General features: G+C 40.0%; 1 protein-coding gene across 1 annotated transcript in view; it reads left to right on the forward strand.

Annotated features, from left to right (window-relative positions):
* Window positions 1-7,391: 7,391 nt before the first annotated feature.
* Window positions 7,392-21,003, forward strand: part of LOC113985754 (pinopsin-like) — a 78,010-nt gene continuing 64,398 nt past the window's right edge. Inside the window, exons 1-2 of the mRNA XM_027716756.2 lie at window positions 7,392-7,473; window positions 13,689-14,461. Of these exons, the coding sequence (XP_027572557.1) occupies window positions 14,125-14,461 (337 nt within the window). The 5' untranslated portion in view covers window positions 7,392-7,473; window positions 13,689-14,124. The remainder of the gene's footprint in view (window positions 7,474-13,688; window positions 14,462-21,003) is intronic.

The raw sequence follows: 21,003 nt of genomic DNA on the forward strand, positions 1-21,003 counted from the left end.
TTTTCAGAAGGTGGCGATGCTAACTATGGAACATGACAAATATTCAGCAAATTGGTTTTTGCAGAATTTGAATGTTGAACTCCTCATTCAATTATGTTTTTGGCCAGGATTGTCATAAAGCTTTCAAAGTGTTCTCTTAGGGATTTGTAATGACTAATGCCAAGAAAAAACAGCTGCTATCTTGCTAAAAAAGTCTACTCAATTTTGTAAGAAACCTTGGTCTTATATGGCTGCTCTTGTTGTCAGCGTGTAGTACATCTCCTGCTAAACCTATCACCAGATCTAAAACGGGAAATAGAAAACAAATAAATATTTTACAAATGATCCCTGCTAAAATATGTTTCTGAATGTGTAACACTTTGAAATCACTGTAACATTGTCATTAATTTTTTTTTCTGTAATTATAAGCACAAATTATGCCTTGGGTACATCTGAGAGTCAGATGTGAACTGTGTGGGCAAATGTTGATGAATGATTAATGTCAAAAGATGAACTTAATGCATAGATATATTTTTTGTGAAGAAGGAAAACTAGTGTTAGTTTTGTAGGCATTTAATAAAATCGTGGGACACTATAGATTCCTAATTCTGGAATCAAAGAAATAATAGCTCTCTCAATTTCTCATAGAATAAAATGCATGCTTAGCAATCGCTTTTAATTTAATTAAAATAAAGAGACCATTGTTTTCACTGCTCAGCAAGTCTCCACAGACCAGTTGCAGAGCTATCATCTACTACAGCTTCACAAAAAAAGGATTCAGAAGTATGCCAAACATTGCTTTTCCTGAGTGGTGGAAAATGTCATGGAGCTGTTAATTTTGTGGGACATTGTCTGATACATTTTTCTCAGAGAAATATTCTGAGAATTAAACGATCTTCCTCCTCCATTTCCACTGACTTTACTTTTTAACCACTAAACTTTCAGAGAAAAAAAAAAAACTTAAAAAAATTTCTTTTAATTAAGCTAGACTGTAATTTTATCCTGAAAATTGAAAGTCAAGGTTTAGACCCACTCCATCATGACAGCCTTAGAAGATTTGAGATTTTACCTGAAGATGGGTTACACAGGAAGATGAAAAAAAGTTTGGGAGAGATGCTAGGGAAAAAAAAAAAAAGTGGAGCTAAAGAAACTGAAAGACATATGACAGATGCATTTTCATCTTTCACTTATATTTTTGACATGAATGGAACCTGGCTCCAGCTAGTACAAATTTTTCTAGCAAAGAAACGTTTTACTGGAGGGATTTGTAAGCAAAGTAGGAAGATTTCCATAGGATTTCATTTTTCCATAAGGATAGACTGGAGTGCTAAGTATATAGATTAGAAATGATCAGAATAAGGTCAACTGTGGAATTGAAAATATTCTTTTTAAATTCTCTGAGATACCAGCTCATAAGAAGTTCATTTTGTGTTGCATGGGAAATCTTGTTACTGTGTTTTGACAGACTGTGCTTTGCTTTAAAATAAATGGAAATAATTTTCATCCTCTTGAAAACAGAATGTGTTGATGGAAAAACTACTCCTCCAGGACCAATTGCTAAGCACTTTAGAAATATAGATTCTGCTCCTGGCTTATACAGGAAAATTTACTAGCTAGTAATTTTGAGTCCCTAGCCAGATTCTTTGAATATTAATGAAATTCTCAGAATGAAATAAAATGTGTCTTTTTATATATAAATCAAATATAAACACTGTTGGGTTTGTTGCACATTATTCCATTTTAAAACCAATAATTACTTCAAATTCATTTAACTTCTGAGTCTTCCAGACTTACATTATTTGACTTTTTCTTTAGTTAGCTTTTAAAAAAAAAGAGCATAGTATATACAACCATAACTTTGAAGTTCTTTTTCTGAACTTTTCATGGGTCACTTTTAACTTTTAACTAGGTCATGTTTGAAACATCTTTAAATAAGTGAAAGCTTTTATAAATGAAATTTTTGATTGTCACAGAACCAAATTAATCTAGATACAAGAGATTTAGGTAGGCAAAAAAAAAAAAAAAAAAAGAGAAAAAGCTCAACAATAAGCCTCTTGTCTTACTAAGGAAAACATGATACAAAAGTACAGTACTCATCATCAAGAACACAAGGAATATAAGGAAAAAAGTTGTACTTCTACTCCAATTTAAGACTTGATCATGGACTTGACCATTTATATCACTCAGATAATAAGCAATAATAGCAGCTGATAAATTCTTAGGGACAGATCCCAAACCCTTTATGGCCTTGATCCCACCATCTCTATTACTACTCAGTCATGGTGTTGACATGAGTTAGCCTACATGTCAGCTAATCACTGCTTGCTTTGTCGCTCCTGGTTGTCTACCTCAGGGATGTGGTGGCGTAATTCAGGACAAGCAGCTGATTTATATGCTCAGTTCTCCTCTTAAACCAAGGTACAGGAGAAGTCAGCTATGGTCTTGAGAGGATCTTGATTGGATTTAGGACTTAAGCAAGTTTACACTCTTGGACATGACAGCATGGAAGGTCTCTGCATCCAGTTGGCGACTGGTCACTAGTGGTGTCCCCCAGGGATCAGTGTTGGGCCCAGTTCTGTTTAATATCTTTACTGATGATTTAGATGAGGGGATTGAGTCCACTATCAGCAAATTTGCAGATGACACTAAGCTGGGGGGGAGCGTCAATCAGCTGGAAGTCAGGAGGGCTCTGCAGAGGGACCTGGACAGACTGGAGAGTTGGGCTGATTCCAACGGGATGAGGTTCCACAAGGCCGAATGCCGGGTCCTGCACTTTGGCCACAACAACCCCATGCGGCGCTACAGGCTGGGGACAGGGTGGTTGGAGAGCAGCCAGACAGAGAGGGACCTGGGAGTTTGGACTGACAAGAAGCTGAACATGAGCCAGCAGTGTGCCCAGGTGGCCAAGAAGGCCAATGGCATCCTGGCCTGGATCAGGAACAGTGTGGCCAACAGGTCCAGGGAAGTGATTCTTCCCCTGTACTCAGTGCTGGTGAGGCCACACCTGGAGTGCTGTGTCCAGTTCTGGGCCCCTCAGTTCAGGAAGGATATTGAGGTGCTGGAGCAGGTCCAGAGGAGAGCAACAAGGCTGGTGAAGGGACTCAAACACAAATCCTATGAGGAGAGGCTGAGGGAGCTGGGGCTGTTCAGCCTGGAGAAGAGGAGGCTCAGGGGAGACCTCGTCACTCTCTTCAACTCCCTTGAAAGGAGGTTGTAGCCAGGTGGGGGTTGGTCTCTTTTCCCAGGCAACTATCAGCAAGACAAGAGGGCATGGTCTCAAGTTGTGCCAGGGGAGGTTTAGGTTAGATATTAGAAAGAATTTCTTTACAGAGAGGGTGGTCAGACATTGGAATGGGCTGCCCAGGGAAGCAGTGGATTCTCCGTCCCTGGAGATTTTTAAAAAGAGACTGGATGTGGCACTTAGTGCCATGGTCTAGTAACTGCAGTGGTAGTGGATCAAGGGTTGGACTTGATGACCTCAGAGGTCCCTTCCAACCCAGCTGATTCTATGATTCTATGATCAATCACTATCCTAGTCCTGCTGGTCACATTGTTTCTGATACAAGTCAGAAAGACACTGGCTTTCTTGGCCACCTGGCCACACCGCTGGCTGCTGTTCAGCTGGCTGTCATCCAGGAAGTCAACAAAGTGCTAAGCTACAGGAAGAATGGTTTAAATTTACTATAACCTTCAGAAAGAAAGCTACTGTAAATAGAAAAATTCTAGTCCTGTCTAGATTTGCTGTGTGGTACCCCTGATGTTGGAGTAACCCTCAGCCATAGCAAGAGGGAGAGCACTGGAACTGGTTAGAGAAAGAAGAGACATGACCACAACTATTGTTCACACACTATGGAGTCAGGGAGCAGCTGGGATCTGCTGCCTAGATCCAGATCCTGAGAAAGGATTTTTTGTCTCACAACTTAGACAAATCTTTAGAATCTGTAAATAAATTAAATACAAGTTGAATGTGGTTTGGAAATCCAGATAAAGTCCAAAAATGAGAAAGAAATTCATGTAGGCATTTCAGAGCCTTATAGAAGCTAAGCAAAACCATCCCCCAGAAATAAGACACCAGCTGAAAGAACTGGCTCACTGAATGATCACTTTGCTCTTGTTGTTCTAGTCAAAAGGCAGGTAAGACAAGGTTTCTAGACAGAGGTAGCATCTTTTATTAGGCCTGATAGTATACTTGAAAAATTAGATAAGCCTTATGCACACAACTTCTAGCCTCTAATACAGATAATGTCTTTTTTTAGACCACATTTTGGAGATCCACACTCCTCTGGTTTAGCAGGAAAGGGTTGGATGGGATTTTCAAGGATGTCTCAAAACACATTAGATACCTCTGTGTGGGTAACTGAACCTAAAGATTGTTTTTAGGTAAAGCTAATTAGCGTTGACTCACAAATGCTCTCAGTTTGCATGAAATTATCTTTCTCCACACTGTTCTGAAGGCTTTTCAAAATCTTTTGACAGTGGTTTTATTATGATGTAACATGCTCTTATCTTTTAATTCCAAAACAGAAATTACTATATTTTTGTATAAACCCCTAAATTTTAGTAGCTGCTTTCAGTCTTGTATTCATATGCTTTGTGCAGAATAAGGAGATTATCCACAATTTCAGTCTTGGACTCCAATCAACTGTTCTCTCTCCAGATTCACAAACTGTGGAATCTGTGCCATCCAAAACATCTCAACATGAAATCCAGGCCAATGCACTTGATATCTCCTGCCATTCTTTGTAAGCAATCAAAGAGCTCAATTTCAAGGTGTAGGCTATAAGATACTGTGAAAAATCTGAGAATATTTTGGGTTTGCTTCCAATATTCATTGCTAAATGTCACTGCAGTAAGGATTTTAAGAATTATTAGTGTTTGCAGCTGTGGACAGGCAGAAGGGAACAGTTTCCCTCTCTTTCCCTGTAATTTCTCCTTATTTTGTTACTGTCATGCAAACCAAAATGATTCCAATGTTATTGCAGCAAATACTTGGTGAAACCACGTGATGGACCACCACTCTTTAGTATCTTGGGCTATTCACTGAGCTCAGCAACCACTCTAAAAGTAGAAAATAACCAGCATAGGGAGACAATCTCAACTTCCTACATGAATCCTCATCCCTTATCTGTCCACCTGGTTTACATGTTAGTGTACACACATTGATTCTCCTTGCTATACATCTCCAGTTGCGGCAGCCAAGGAACTGGGTACTTCTGTGAAGAACTGTAGAGATGCAGCTATTGATTTCTGCACTGGGGGAGCACAACAGCAGGTGTTCCCAGTATTACTCCCATTTGATTAATTTCCTGTCCCTTCTTCTGTATGATACTCAAGACTTTACTAAAAGTCACAACATTTTTTGGAAGCAAGAAGAAAGCAGCAAATGCATGGGAAATACTGGAATTCTCTATAAACTTCTATTGTTTTATTTTAAAAAACAAGGAACTCAAACCAAATGGCCCAGCCTAATTTCTGAAGCACCACCAGGACTTTAGAATTACAATCCTAAAGCAACACCATCCAGAGCATGGCAGCCTGCCTGTTCTTCACTGACACACCCTGGCAATTATTAATGCTGCCAAACTGCTCTGAATTGTAACCTGTGAAACAGGAGATTCAATGAATCAGGTGTGTAAATAGCCTGATGATTTGATTGTGTTGACAAGGGGTTTTTTTGCTGGTACAACCCACTTTTTCAATTCTTCCAAGTTCATAAGAGGTAAGTGAATTTCAAATAACTTTTTAACCCAGCTATTTTTAGTAAGTGGTTTCATCTGACTTTGTACAGGTAATGAAGTTGAATTTAACACTTACAGAAGCACATTTTCATGCTGTTGAAAAATTATCATAAGTATGAGCATCTGGTAACTGTGGTTGTTTTTTTAATTGGATGCCACACTGGAGAATTTCAGAGGTACACATTATACAAATAAAATTGGAAAAATGAACCTTTTCATTTTCATTTTTAGTTAGGCATCTTTAAAGGAGGTACACTCCTGCTGTCCCTCTGAATATGACATTAACACATTATTTTGGAGTTTGTTTTTGTGCTCTGGGAGAAACAAGTTCTTAGTCTAATCAGCAAAATTGTGATATAGTGTTTTTTCTGAACATGATGGTATTAGATATAGTCCTGATTTATTTCCTCAGAAAATTCTTGTTTAATGAAATAGTTAAGTTGAATTTTGGAACAAAATCTTTTTATGAATTTAACAAGTAATACCTGTGAGGTCTGCTTTAGCTTCCACTGGCAAAAGATTTTATGAAGAGACTCCACTTTCATTTTGCTGGGTTGATTTTCTATAACAATAAGTGCACTGGTTTGTCTGTCTCTATGCCTGAGAAGGTGGAAAACTTGCAACTGTGATCAGATAACAGGTTAAATCTAGCTTAGATGGAATAACATGACCATGATGATCACTTTACAGGCTTTTAACTGTGATCTACAAATTTTAAAAACTCATTAGAAATTCATCAAGAATCAGAGATGAGAGATTTTCAACAGAGCAAGGTATGCTCTGGCATACTTTTTCTCTAGTGTTTTTATCCAGAAATTCATTCTCCATGGGCTTTTTTTTCTCCTGTAGAAAGATCAGAGCAGTATAAGTCTAAAAGAGTAGTAGTAGGGAGTAGTAGAAAGACACAGTACTACATTGTTTTTCAAGCCATATGCTATTTCTGCGATGCATACATATTTCTGAAAGCACTAATTTCAGCACACAGCAACCATAGTGCTTGTTCAGTCTGTAAATGCTTAAAGTGTAAAGAGAAGTGGAAAATATAGACAAAGCTGATGACCAATAAATTACGCATGGGTATGGGTATGGTTTGGCAAGTCAGAATCCCCTCATTTTGAGAAGTGTTTAAACCTCAGCTGAATAGCTGAACAGCTATTTATTTACACCCACTTCCTTACAAAACCCCAAAATGTCTTTCACAGTAATATGCGTGTGAAGAGACTACAGCGCAACCTCGCCGTGCAGACATGCACCAGCAGCAGGGATGCCCTGGCGGGAGGACCCCCACAGCAGGGAGGGAGCAGCCCGACGGGCTCCCAAAACGCGGGGCGCTGGATGCGGGGTGCGAGTCCCGGTGCGGGGCGGCGCAGGCTGTGGCAGTGCCCCGGCGCGGGCGGAGCTGCGGGGGGAGCGGGGCGAGCCGTGCCTGGGCGCTCCTGTTTCTTCATTTAGTAAAAAAAGCTGTTTGCTCCCCCGAAGTTGGATGTCTGCTCAGCCCACCAGGGAGGGGAGAAGGAGGTGGGCTGGCAGGGCGAGCCCGGCGCATCCATCCCGCGGAGGGTGAGCGCCCTGCCGGCTCCGCGGGGGATCCGCGGGCGGGGGCAGGCGCCGGGCTGTTCCCGGCTGCCGAGACCATCGCCCAGGAGAGCAGCCTGGGGGGTACTGGTGCAGGGAGTCCTGCGCTGCCGCTCAGGACGCGTTTGCCGGAGATTTGAGTGGCTGTTTTCCCTTGGGCTGCTGCGGATGAGAGATACAGGTGGGTTTTTCTTCCAGTGTTCTGTGCCACCCCCCTCCCAAACAAGTGTAAAAAAGTTTGTGAAGGACGATTCATAAGGTGAGGTTGGTTGAAGAGGCTTTTGCTTGGTGCAGTGTAGAAGCCTGGGGAGAGTCGGTGTGTTGGGGTGTGCTCTCAGTGCCCGCTGCTGCAGCCGTCCGAGAGGCGCTTCTTATGGCTTCAGCCCAGCTCAGGACAGGGTCTGTCTCATTTACTCTTAGCACAGACATTTCTGTGCAAAAACTTCCTCTTTGCATGGAAGAGGGGTTGCCTTAACTTTTAATATACTAGATAAAAGTAGCTTTTGTTTCAAAAGCAGTGGGTTTACCACACTAGATTTTCCCCTCGAGTAAATAGCATGGCATTCAAACGTGGGTTTCATGACCTGTCCTGCACTTACGTTGTTCTCGTTTTGATATCTGTCTTTCTCATGATCGTGAACTCCTAAAAGTAAGTCTGTTGATCTGCATACAAGAGGCTCTCCTATGGAAGAGGCTCGGAGATACCTAAACATGTGAACCACAGAACCTCCTCTCAGACTTCTAGCTTAGTTGTAAAGACCTATATCTGGTCTCTTGAAACCTTGAAGTGTGGCTTAGGGAATGGAAAAATAGTTCAGAACAGATGGAAATTTTGATTTCAGTGTTGTGGAGTCCCATGCAGTCTCCCAACTTTCAGCTGTGTTTGAAAAATTATTTCAGATTATACTTTTGTTTTTGGATGCTTTCTGTTAAAAAATAATTCAGTTTCTCATCTGGAAGATAAGGTTAAGTGTATGTCAACTTAAAAATTTACTATTTCTGTCATAATTCTGTCATAAGGTCAAAAAATTGATGCTTCCTTCGTGAAATTTCATCTGGGATTGTTTTTGAAATGTTATGTGGGTTTTTTTGTTAGGTGGTGATGTTTGGTTTTTTTTTAATTTAACTTTTCAGTAGAAAGCTAAGTTCTTAAATGAAGGAAAAAATCACTGTTTCAAAATTGATTTTTATATGAACTGAACAACAGGTTGATTTAGGCTGTGTGGATATGTAAATATAAGGGGTTTTTTATAGCTCCTTTATATTAGAAGTGAATAATGTAGATATAATGGAAGAGGGTAATGTAAGTTTTTTAGTAATATGACTTTGAAGTTTGATTTTATTTATTTATATATTTTCCTCAGCTTTTAAACGTTGAAAGTGAGTTAAGCATCATCTTTGGTATGTTGCACAACTTTGCAGGGGAAGATGGTAAACAATCTGTCATTTAGGAATAGTGAATGAGTTCAAGAAAAAAACGCAAAACAGTTCTAAACACTTAAAGCTAATATGTTCGGTAAGGTACTGGGGGGCAAAGTGAGAAAGAAAAAACAGCCTCACTGTTGTAGGATACTGCTCAAACTAATGTGTGGGGGTCAAGTGCAAAAAGAAGCCTTACACTCTCAGTATTAAAGCCTGTGCTCCCAGAAGCTGATTTAACATCTTCTGAAACCCTATTTTTTTCCAACAGACTGCTTCAGAGGAAATACAAGCAGTGATGGGTGTGTGTTTTGCTGTATCTTTAGACTTCTCCTGTCAGAACCAGTTAACAGATGCAGCATTTAATAACTGGTGATGTTAAATGAACTTTTGGCCCATTTCACCTGACCATGTATTTTGTATCACCTTGGGTATGTTTCCCATTCCATATCAGCTCAAACAAATCCAGGGGGACAAACTGGATGCTCATTTGTTTGTCTTGGATACAATCGCAGGTTTTATTGTTTTGGGTTTTTTTTAACATTTTCTGAGAAGCAGAATTGGCAGAATTAGATACAGTTCAGTCCTGCAAGCTCCTGAGTTTGCTAGGATTTAGGAGGGTTCAGGCTGTCCTACTAGATCATGGAGACTTGGGGAATGCAGTGTCACCTGTAAGACAGGGCTATCAGAGTTACAAAGTAATTCCTATTAAAGCAAGCTATCTGTCTAAAGAAAAAAAAATCAAGTAAACTTATCAGCACAAAAGCTCATCTGCAGGTGTTTTTCAGCAATAATGTGTATTTTTCAGTTAAGTGCTAACTAGGTAAAAATTGGACCCATTCTTCAAGGGATTATTATGGAAGTTTAGAAGCTTTTTTTAAATCTGAATTTGGCTTGTACTGCATCTGAAGGTGTAAGAAACTTAGCACTTTATGCATCAACTACTGAAAAGAGACTTACTCCCCAGATAGCCCACATCTTGAGATGTCTTCCTCTGAAGGCCTCTGTCTCTTGCATTCACCCAAAACTTTTTGAAGTACATCTTTTTGTGTCCTACTTGTCATCTTTTGATATCAAGTGGCCACATGGCTTGACCTTCACAGTGTCCGTAATACCATTTTAAAATATATCTTACACTGATTTTTCAGGACCCGCTCCTCTTGCATGGGCATTAAGGTATCTTTCCCCAACACACCAGGGCAGAACTCATCATGCTAAAGCTGGGTGACTTGTGGTCAGTAGAGAAATTACCTGAGCACTGGTCTGTGCCTTCACACCTAGTGTCAGACTGCTAAATTTTAGTCAGCTGAATCCCATCCAGGGAGTAAATGTCCTTTTATAAGCACTGTAAATATAAAATCTTGATATATCTTTAGGAATGCAGGATGTATGTGACTGTGTATAATAGAGCTACATTTTATTATTTATATTTTGAGCTTAATAGAATCATAAGAGTTTGTGTTGGAACAGACATGTAAAGGTCATCTAGTCTAAGCCCCCTGCAATGAGCAGGGCCATCTTCAACTCACTCAAGTTGTTCAGAGCCTTGTCCAACCTTACCTTGAACATTTTCAGGGATAGGGCATCTATCACGTCTGTGGGCAACCTGTTCCAGCATTTCACCACCCTTGTTGTAAAAAACTTCATTATATCTAAACTGACCCTCCTTTAGTTTAAAACTGTAACCCCCTGTCCTATTGCTACAGGCCCTGCTTAGAAGTTTCTCCCCATCTTTCTTAAAATCTCCATTAAGTACTGAAAGGCTGCAACAAGGTCTCTCTGGAGCCTTCTGTTCTCCAGGCTGAACAAGCCCAACCCTCTCAGCCTGTCTTCGTAGGAGAGGTGCTCCAGGCCAGTGGCCATTTTGTGGCCCTCCTCTGGACTTGTTTTAAGAGGTCCATGTCTTTTTTGTAAGATAGAGATACGTACAGAGAGTGCGTCACATTTCCTAGAGGGATTATAAATTTTGGCTTTGTCTAACACAAAAGCTGTGATGTTTTAACAATACTGATGATATTTAGAAGCTTTGCCTGTAGTTATTCTTGTAAAGTAAATTTCCACATAGAAATATTTATGATGGCATTCTAAAATTTTTGCTACAGATTATCTAAGAGTAACAGTTCATCTTGGGGGGGTGGGAGAGGCATCAGTAACTGAAATAGTCTGCATGTAAATAATTTTCAGTGTATTCAGATTTTGAAGCCAAATTCTGCAATATGCTTTGCAGAATGGAGGAGCAGGCAGGAATGACCTTAACTGTAGTCTGCAATAAACAGTCATGTGCAAACAGATGAGATAAACCTGTCTTTGAACCAATGGCAAAAGAATAGATTAGTTTATAAAAGCTGAACTGTAATCAGAATTATTAAAAAAATATTATTCTATGAATGAGTTTATTTCACTGTACATCTTGCGTCCCTGTGAATTCTTTCTGAAGCTCTCCTTTGGCACAGCACCACCATGCTTTTTTTGCTACCAGAAAAAAAAGTTCACTAATTACAGTTAGTGACTGAGAAATGCTCGGTATTGTATTTTTTAGTCAGTTGCTATTGCATTTGGGTTTTCTTCCACTACATTTTAACTCTGTTCATTTTAACACAATTATGAGTAAATTTTAAGTATATTGATAGTTAGACCCAATTAGTTTCCTTCTATAACCTTCAACCAGAATTGGACAAGCGATAATTTTTTGTCAAGTTGGTAGAAAGAGGATTTCAAAAGTTGTTTCTCTTAGATATGCTACCTGAGGTCCTTACCAACCTAAATTACCGTGTACCTCCTGAAGGGGGAGAAAAAAGCAGAAAGCATCAGTGTTTCAGATTCTCAATGACCTAACAGTAGAAGGGCTGTGAAGTGTACATGATTTACTCACCAGAAAAGAATGTAAAGACAGACTGTATATGTTAGAGTTCAAAATCACTGCAATAATGAGATATATTTAGCACAGTGAGTTTGTGAAGGTAGGGAAATAGATGAAATACTTGTTCTAAAAGTTCACCATGACAGAGATATGATAAAAGAAAAAAGCAAACAACCTCTACATCTTCAGTAAACTCTGAACTATCATTTTTCCAGGTGTTAAACATATATTTTTCTACAAGACAATTTCCAGAAAGCAATGGTTAGGAGTAATATAGAAGATGCCCCATTTAAAAATGCATGTAATCATTCTAGGAGTACATGACACCTGAAAGAGAAGCTTTAATATTTTTTAGTTCAGCAATTTATGGCTATTGTGCGTTTTGCGCTGAGGAGTGTGAAATTCCTACATAAATGTATATATGCATATATATGCATCCATTTCCATGTTTATGGAAAATTCTGTGCCGAATTTGTCTGGAACCACATAGAGGACTGACAAAGCAGTTGTGTCTCCACATTAAACACTATTGCTTCACAAAATACACATACAGTGTGTACAGGTAAACAAATTCATGTCTGTGGTGGGAGAAGCATCTGAGACTTGGGGTGTCTGGCTGCTTTATAAATAATTAAGGAAGACATCTGTCCACTAGTAAATATGGCAAGAGAGAAATTGATATCACATATCTACCACCCTTTGTAAGCATACAAATCACAGAATCACAGGATATGTCAAGTTGGAAGAGATCCACAATGATCATTAAGTCCAGTTCCTGACCCTGCACAGGACCATTCCCAAGAGTAACACCATGTGCCTGTGAGTATCATCCAAACACTTCTTGAACTCTGTCAGGCTTGGTGCTGTGACCACTTCCCTGGGGAGCCTGTTCCAGTGCCCAACCACTGGGTTCTTCACCTCTGGGTGAAGAACCTTTTCCTATTATCCAACCTAAAGCTCCCCTGACACAACATCAGGCCATTCCCTCAGGTCCTGTCACTGATCACCACAGAGAAGAGATCAGTGCCTGCCCCTCCTCTTCCCCTCACAAGAAAATTGTAGACTGTGATGAGGTCTCTCCTCAGTCTCATCTTCTCCAGGCTGAACAGACCAGGTACCCTCAGCTGCTCCTCAAGGCCCTTCACCATCTTTGCTGCCCTCCTATGGACGCTCTCTAATGGCTTAATATCTTTCTTACATTGTGATGCCCAAAACTGCCGCGATATTCAAGGTGAGGCTGCACCAGTGCAGAGCAGAGCGGGACAATCCCCTCCCTCAACCGTCTGGCGATGCTTTGCCTGATGCCCCCCAGGACACAGTTGGCTCTCCTGGCTGCCAGGGCACTGCTGACTCATATTCAACTTGCCATCAACCAGAACCCCTAGGTCCCTTTCCATGCCACTGCTTTCTAGTATCTCATTCCCCAGTCTGTACATGCATCTGGGATTGCCCCATCCCAGGTGCAGAGTCTTGCACTTCCCCTTGTTGAACTTCATATGATTGGTGATTGCCCAGTCCTGTAATTTGTTGAGGTCTCTCTGCAGGGCCTCCCTGCCTTTGAGGGAGTCAACAGCTCCTCTGAGTTTTGTGTCATCTGCAGACTTGCTTAGTATCCCTTCCATTCCTGCATCCAAGTCATTTATGAAGATGATGAGACAGGAGAGCTTGAGGGACTACACTTGAAATTATTCTTTCTGTGTAAAGAAATACTTTCTCCTTCTTCTGAATTTTTCATCATTTTAATTAAGGTCTAGCCAAGACTGAAGCTTCACTTGGTGTGGATTGACTTAATGTGGAGGAAGACAAAGTTCTTCCTCTGGGAAGCTGCTACAAAAGATATGTCTTACCATGTGTTTTCTCACCTGAGGAAGTTTGCTAGGAATGTGCAAATAACCACCTCCATGCTAAACTGTGAGCTAGGGAAAAACTTCTTAGAACAACCAAGGACATATTAACAAACTGTTTTTTCTGCTAAAATCAGAGTGAAAACTGAAAAGACTGAGCGATATTTGTTACAGTTCAAAAAGGGAGGAACTGTTAGTAAATTATGTACCTATGTTTTGGTCTTCGTATGGACTTGTTTTGTTTTTACTATTTCTTTTTTTCTGTATTTTCAGAAAGACACCCATTGTCAGAGGAAGCAAGTGCAGCTGCCATCAATAGGGCTGTCGGTTTACTCTGAAAGAGGAGACCATGCTGAAGCATCTTTTTAATATACCTTCCATTCTGAGCATCAGAAAAGATCATCTAACATGATCCTAGGTTTAAATAACAAAGATGAATTTGACGTGACTTTTTGCTTGATTTTGCTGCCCTGGAATTACTGCAGAGCAGACCACTGGAAAGACACAGTGCAGGAATGTACTCTTGTGCTGAAATACAGTATTTCACGCCTGCATAACCATGTAAAAGGTATCTTATCTGAGCAAAGGTCAGAAGACTTTCTGAGATGGCTTGGCCTGTGATGGAACAACTCTTCTAGGAAACTGCTGGAGTACTTCAGCAACGGGCACCCAGCATCTCTGCCCCAACTGATCTGTGTCAAAGTCCAAAATGAACCACACTTGGACATACAACTTGAGCTTTGGTGCACCTGCAGATCCTGTTGAGCCAAGGGCTGGACTCACAAGAAGTGGGCACACAGTAGTGGCTGTTTTTCTTGGATTCATCTTTTTTTTTGGTTTCTTGAATAACTTAATTGTCCTCATCCTCTTCTGCAAATTTAAAACCCTTCGTAACCCAGTCAACATGCTCCTCCTGAACATCAGTATCAGCGACATGTTAGTGTGCATCTCAGGCACTACCCTCAGTTTTGCATCTAACATTCGTGGCAAGTGGATTGGAGGGGAGCATGCTTGTAGGTGGTATGGCTTTGTCAATTCCTGCTTTGGTAAGAGTTCAATGATAATTCTTTACTCTCTTTTCCTTAATACTGGTGCATGAAGCAACTTGATCAGTGAGCTCAATGCTGGTCTGTGCTGAACAGAAGGTTACTTTGATTGCCATGTTATGGTCAAACACAACTGAAATCCATCTTTTAAAACATTTTAAAAGACTTTAGGAGAGAGTAGCAGAGATCTAATAAATATTTCCTAATATATCCCATTCTTTGAAATTACTTACGTTTTAAGGGTTAAAAATGTAATAAAGAAAGAGGCAAGCCACTGGAAAGAGTTTAACTGTATGAATGCATATAATACTTCTCTCTTTTTCAGGAATATCTCTGCCATTGCAGAACTACAGGTCTCTCAGTGTGTTTCTGCCATAAACAAAGCCACCTGAAAGTACTCTATTTACCATTTGTAATTATCTATCAATCTATATCTATCTATAATATGAATTTCTCGTGTCCTGGATAATGAGTTTTCATTATTAGATGCTTTCCGTTCTCCTGCAAAGCAAAATTTTTATTTTAAAATACATCCTTGCAGATTCAATAGCAAACTAAGTCTTAGGAATAGATTTGTCAGAAGTGACAGTAAAAGTATTCAGTATTCTTATCTTGATCAGACAAAACATTTTTGCAGCCAGCTTTTTTACTGCTGGATATAAATGTTTTAACTGGAAATTATTTTAATTATTGAAAAAGATAAAGGACAAAGTACAGACAGAGGGAAGCCTTCGTCCTCCAAGGTGGCCTGTCTGTTTAGGATATGTGTCACCAAGCAGTCGTCCGTTCTTCGTTTATTCCTACATTCAAAAAATGTAGGAAAAAATGTATTAAAGCATAAACTGGCCTGTTGGTGCATGTCTAGATGTGATCCTTATCTCACCCAGACTGGGTGACTCAGTACAGGTCCCTCTTACTGTACATCCTTGTTTTGGTGCCACCAGGACAGGATGAGCGCAAGCCTGGCTCTTCTCCCATCCTGGATTGCAGTGCATCTCCTGCAGGCATTTGGCCCACAGCTCTTGATGTAGAAGCAGGTGGTGGATCCAAATGCATGTTTTCTACCTGAATTATAAGCTCTTACTGTTTCCAGTGTGTGGTCTCTGGTATGTTTTGATCAACATAACTGGTCTACTCTGGCCTCCAATCAGGAGGTCTGGAGACACACTATCTATACCGCTGCTGATGCTTTTGAGAAAGCAGGATCACTCTCGAGGAGAAAAGACAAAGCAGAAAGAATCATGCTTTGCAGAATATACCACCTAAGGAGTCTTTCTGCTGTGCCTTTTGCAACCGGGCATGCCTATCTCGAGTTGGCCTTTTTAGCCACCCCTTTAGCACGCTTGTAACAAACGTGGGTAGAGCCCTCCCCAAATCTTCATTCGTGAAGCCCAGCCATGCAGTCTCTGGTACCTGTCGCTTCCTCAAACGTGTGCTGCACTGATGACCATTAACTCAGCCTGGCAACTTCCCCTGGGAAACTGCTGCTTTGCCCAAAGTGAAGTCTTGGGAGTTAGCAATGTTGTGTAACATAAGAGCACTTACTTTGGGCATCCAAAAGTAGACCCCATCAACAATACCTTGGCTTGTTTTGATGAGTTATTTTTGGTTTGGTCTGTGCAAAGCAGAATGACAGGTCTTCTTCCAGGTTTCATTTCCATTTTTGTGAGTTTTATGAGTTCGAGTATTTCTGTACTTGGTCTTCTCAGGAAGAAAGAAGTTAAGACTGCTTTTTCTCCCTTGCTTGATTTACCTTATTTTTTATTATTTAACAGTGGGATGGGTGAATAACATTTGAAGGGAGGGGTGGAAAAGGTGTTTTTTAAGGGATTAGGAAAAAGGTATGTTAATGGTGCCCTTTGAGCCTGTTGGCTGCTGTCAGGATACATGTGAGTTACCACTTGTCGTGGGTTGAGGTGGCTGGGTTTTTTGGTAGTGGGGGAGGGCTGTTGCCCGAGGGGTGGACTTGTCTCTCTGCACTGCTGTGGTGGGAGGAGGGAGAACATGGAAGGAAGGAGGGGTGGGTGGAAAGTGTGTTTAAGACTGTTTTATTTCTCACTCTTTAGATCTTATCCTGTTAGTAATAAATTTTAATATTAACCCCACATTGAGTCTGTTTTGCCTGTGTGACCCCTCCCAGCTCAGAGCAACTTTAGTGGGTGCCTAGACTCTGGCCAAGGTCAACCCACGACACCACCCCAGTGACTGTGGAATTAAACCTTCAAATGGGGAAGTTTCTTCTAGGGTGACCTGCTTGTAGAATAATTCTTGAAAGTCAGATCTGTATAAATTGGATGGATGGCCAGAGTGCAGATTTCTGTGCTAACCTGTTTTCACGTGAGTTTCTGCTATAACTGTTAAAATGGATTAGATCATCAAGGAACACACAAGCAAACAGAACAACAAAACCCAGAATGTCAAAGGTGACCTCAGCTCCTCTGAGTGATGTTGGCCCCGTCAGCAGGGTGCCCTGGGCAGCTGAGGCAGCCTAAGTGCAGGTAGCGCACAGTTCTCGTGGCAGTCTTGCAGTGCTCACACTTTCTTTCATTAGTGGGTATAAAGGGCATGCATACTGAAGAAGTTTGTTTGCAGAGTTACAATTAAAAGATGTTCACTTACATCTTTACATACAGAAAAACATGCATAAAGGAACTAGTAGTAGCAGGCTGCCTAACATTTATGTGTCTATAAACAGATTATATCTGTTGATAAATACCATTATTCATCAGGTTTTATGACTTTTTGTACTCCAGAATGTGCTAAAAAAGAGCTACTGTAGGTGTGCAGCGCATTGATGGCTTTTTCATGTCTTCATAGCACTTGAAAACAAAATGCCTTTTTTTTTTCCAATTTTTAACATTCAGTGTGTGCTGTAAACATTATAGACTGAGCAAGGATCCACTGAGTGGAATGGTTAAATTGTTTTGTGGTTACTGGAAAGTAACATGAGAGAGGGTCTTATTGAGACTTGCAGGTATTATTGCTAAAACAAAATACAAATACCATCTCAGTAATTGTAGGATTATTTTCCTTGTCTTCTGTGGACTTTGGAAAATTTGTAAAAAACTTACTGAAGTGATTCAAAAACTGAAGAGGTGGAAAATCAAGTATATTCTGTGTCATAAACATGGTTTAAGACTCACTGATTGGTTCATTGTAGTTACTGAGGATAATCACAGAGTCATAGAATGGTTAGGTTGGAAGGGACTTAAAAAACCATCTAGTTGAACTCAAATTCTAACTGTTAAAATATTTTTAAATACAGTTCATTATTAAGAGGCTTCTGAAAGGACTGTATTTTAATACGGGGGTTTTTTTTCCCTCTCAGTTTGTTTTGTGATACTGTGAAAGCCTCCTTTTTGTTCTGTACCGAATGGAGAGTGAAGGTGTTATCCTCCAGGTTTGTGGCTTGGATGAAACCTGAGACAATGAAAGCAAGAAGCTGAGATTTGTTTAAAACATAAATGCACAGTAGATTAACTTTTTTTTTTTTTATCTCCAAAGTGTCTTACCTTTTTTAAAATCACATGACTGTTGCCCTGGAAGGTGATCTTGAAAACAGAGCTGATTCTTCTCCCAACACTATTGACAGTGCAAGGTACATTGTTGTCACTTAGTGTGAAATCCAGTAAGTTATTTACTGAGCAATCCATTGCCTACCCCAGGCACTTAAAAATCATGACTCAAGAACCGGCACCAGGGGATTGCCGTGGGCACAAGGGAAAAAAATTATGGACAAAGTGAAGGTTCTTTGGTTAAATTACTTGTTGCTTTCCCCATGTCTGCTTTGCAATTTCAAATGATTCACAAAAAGCAGAACGTTTTAAAGCTATGAGGAAGTGCAGATGCTGATCAATAAACATGTAGTCAGGATTTTATGGAGAAATTTAAATATCATAAGAGCTGCTATGGAAGTAAGAGTTGTTGGGTCTTGATCTGGGGGAGCATTAGGAATGGAGCTAGAGGAGAAACAGCATGGTCTGTTTGCAGCATAAATGATTTTATTCTGGTGCTTGTGCATGTTTGCAGCTCAGTAGGTCACTGCAGTGGAAACTGCACGTGTCACTGAGTTGGGGAAATGAATGGATTTTTTAAATTTGCTCCCATTACCCACCTGTTAGTCATGGTTTGACAAGCTCATGGTTATACATTTAAACAAACATGAAAAGGGACACAGGGACAGGATCCATTTTCCCAGCTGAACTCAGAGTAAACTTTGCAAGCAAGGTGAAAGAAGGACAGTTAAATATATTTATCATGAAATTATTAAACATCAGATGTTAATTTAGGAAAAATATATTATTTAGTAAAGTAATCCTATAGAGACCATATATACATGAAGTGATATGCTATCCTAAGATTAAGTTTGTCTTGCGGTTCTGTCCATCTCAGCATAGTCTCTCCAGTGCCTTTTTAAACACTACAAATCTCTGGACAGATGAAAATTTTCAGAAACTTTCCCTTAATGTAGACTTCCCAAATATGTAGGATAAGCAGAATTTGGGCCCAGATGAATTCTGGAGTTCATTTTCAGAATCACTACTATACGTCATATCATGATTAACTGTTAAGTAGATTAATACATGTGGGAAAGACAAAGAGCTTGCTCTGGCTCCAGAAATCCAACACTAGATTCTAATGCTGGAAAAGTTTCAAGGCACATTACTAGCAGGGATATTTCTGTGACTGTTGACCTCTTAGCTCTTGTTTTCAGGTGTCTGCTGGTTGTTTTCTCTTTCTTAACCTTCATGGTTGTTAAAGTACCTGGAAGTTTGACTCAGAAGTTGATTCCCAAATTTCATTGTTAAAAATGAATTGAGATTACAGGACCCAGAGATGCCTATGCCATGTGAAAGCTGTGTGACTCGAGGCTGTGTCTTCCTGCACAACATCCCGTCTGTCCTGGATGCTGGGGAGGGCTACTTTCCTAAACCTGTTTGTACTGAAGTAGGGCATGTAGACATGTCTTTATGTCCATTGATAAACCAAGGTCATATCTAAATGAGGACTTTAAAGTTAATCTTTTTAGAAATCCTGTAGCACTCAACTCTATGAGTAGATAATCTTCTTAGTCATATTAAATCAGTTATTGAATTATTCCCTTATAAACTGGCAGAGAAGACACAGAATAAGAAATGGAACTGCTCATGATTTTTCTTTAAAGTTCAGCTGCCTTGAACAAATGCCTTAAAAATAATTCTCTTCTTAATATTTTATCTTGATTTCATATGCTCTGTTTTAGGCTCCCTGCACTAAACTAATATACTTATTTTCGAGTACAGACTTCTAACATACTGGAAACTCCCTGTTTATGAGATGCAGTTGAGACTTCAGATGTAAAAAATGACTCTCCTGTGAAAAGACACATTTATTTCCATGAGTAAAGACATAATCTCCTTGGGCTTGATCCTGCAAGAGTTCAAGTCCAAAGTTTTCTGAGCCTTGATGCAGCAAGTTCTCATCTCTCAGTGCAAAGCCACACTTAGCAGCTCCTCACCTGGATGCAGACCATGGATAGCTCCTTTTGAAGTGGTCTTGGGATGGGATTAGAGGTGATATATCTATAAATAAAGCTGATAGCAAGAACAACTAATCAGTAATGTTTAGGAAAACATAGTTCTGCAGACAGACCCTAGAAATGTTCTCTGTTTGAAGTGCATTGACTCACTGTTATGTCTGCAGTCAGTCTGACCTGTGCAAACCTTCATCAGTGGTTGGTCAGTAGCAGAAATACTCTGCTGGATCAAAGAGAGTGGTAGAAAAAAAGGTGCCTGACTCATGGAATTAGGTCAAAGGTGCTTATAGTTCCTTCATCTAAAAGAGGAGAAACATCATTACCTAGAGGGCTTTAGTTATTTTAATACAGTGTTACAACTGATAGTTTGTCCTGAATTTTTCCACAAAATTTCAAGCACTCGATATGCATTAGATTGTATAGTAAATGGAAACGGGAAAGTACTTATTCAAAAGATATGTAATCTGAATTCCTCTTTGGCATCTCCTCTCTAGAGAAACTGAAGTTAGCCTGCTATACTTTTTGTTTAAATAATTAATCAATGAGGTAGTGGTATATTATTAATTACACCTTTCAGGGCCATATTTACATGGAAAAATGAAATGCTCTTAGAGAAAAATTAAATGTTCTCCCTTAGAGACAGATGGAATCGTGTGACTAAAACCATTTTCCAATCCCAAAGGCTTCTTTTATAATCAATAGAAAACCAAATTTGTATTGCCAGCATGCAAACTGTCTGATGCATTTGAGACATTCTCTTCAGGATGGTATGAGCTGTGCCCTACAAGAACCCCTCTATTTCCACTGGCTATGAAAGGAACCCAAGCTCAGGGGTAGATACTTGCTCTGTACCTCTCTGGAGTCATGAGACAACCCTCACAAATAGGGTGCTTATTGCTCCTTTATTCTTTCTGTAATTTTCTTACTTTTGCTTATAATTCCCTCCCCACTTCAGTATCCTCTTCTGGGATGTTTGGTTTATTTCCATTTCCTATAGGCATTAAACACTGCACAAAGCTGAAATCAC

This window comes from Pipra filicauda, unplaced genomic scaffold (genome assembly GCF_003945595.2).
Source record: "Pipra filicauda isolate LSUMZ 115617 unplaced genomic scaffold, ASM394559v2 scaffold74_size2892960_pilon, whole genome shotgun sequence".
Classification (NCBI taxonomy): Eukaryota; Metazoa; Chordata; class Aves; order Passeriformes; family Pipridae; genus Pipra; species Pipra filicauda.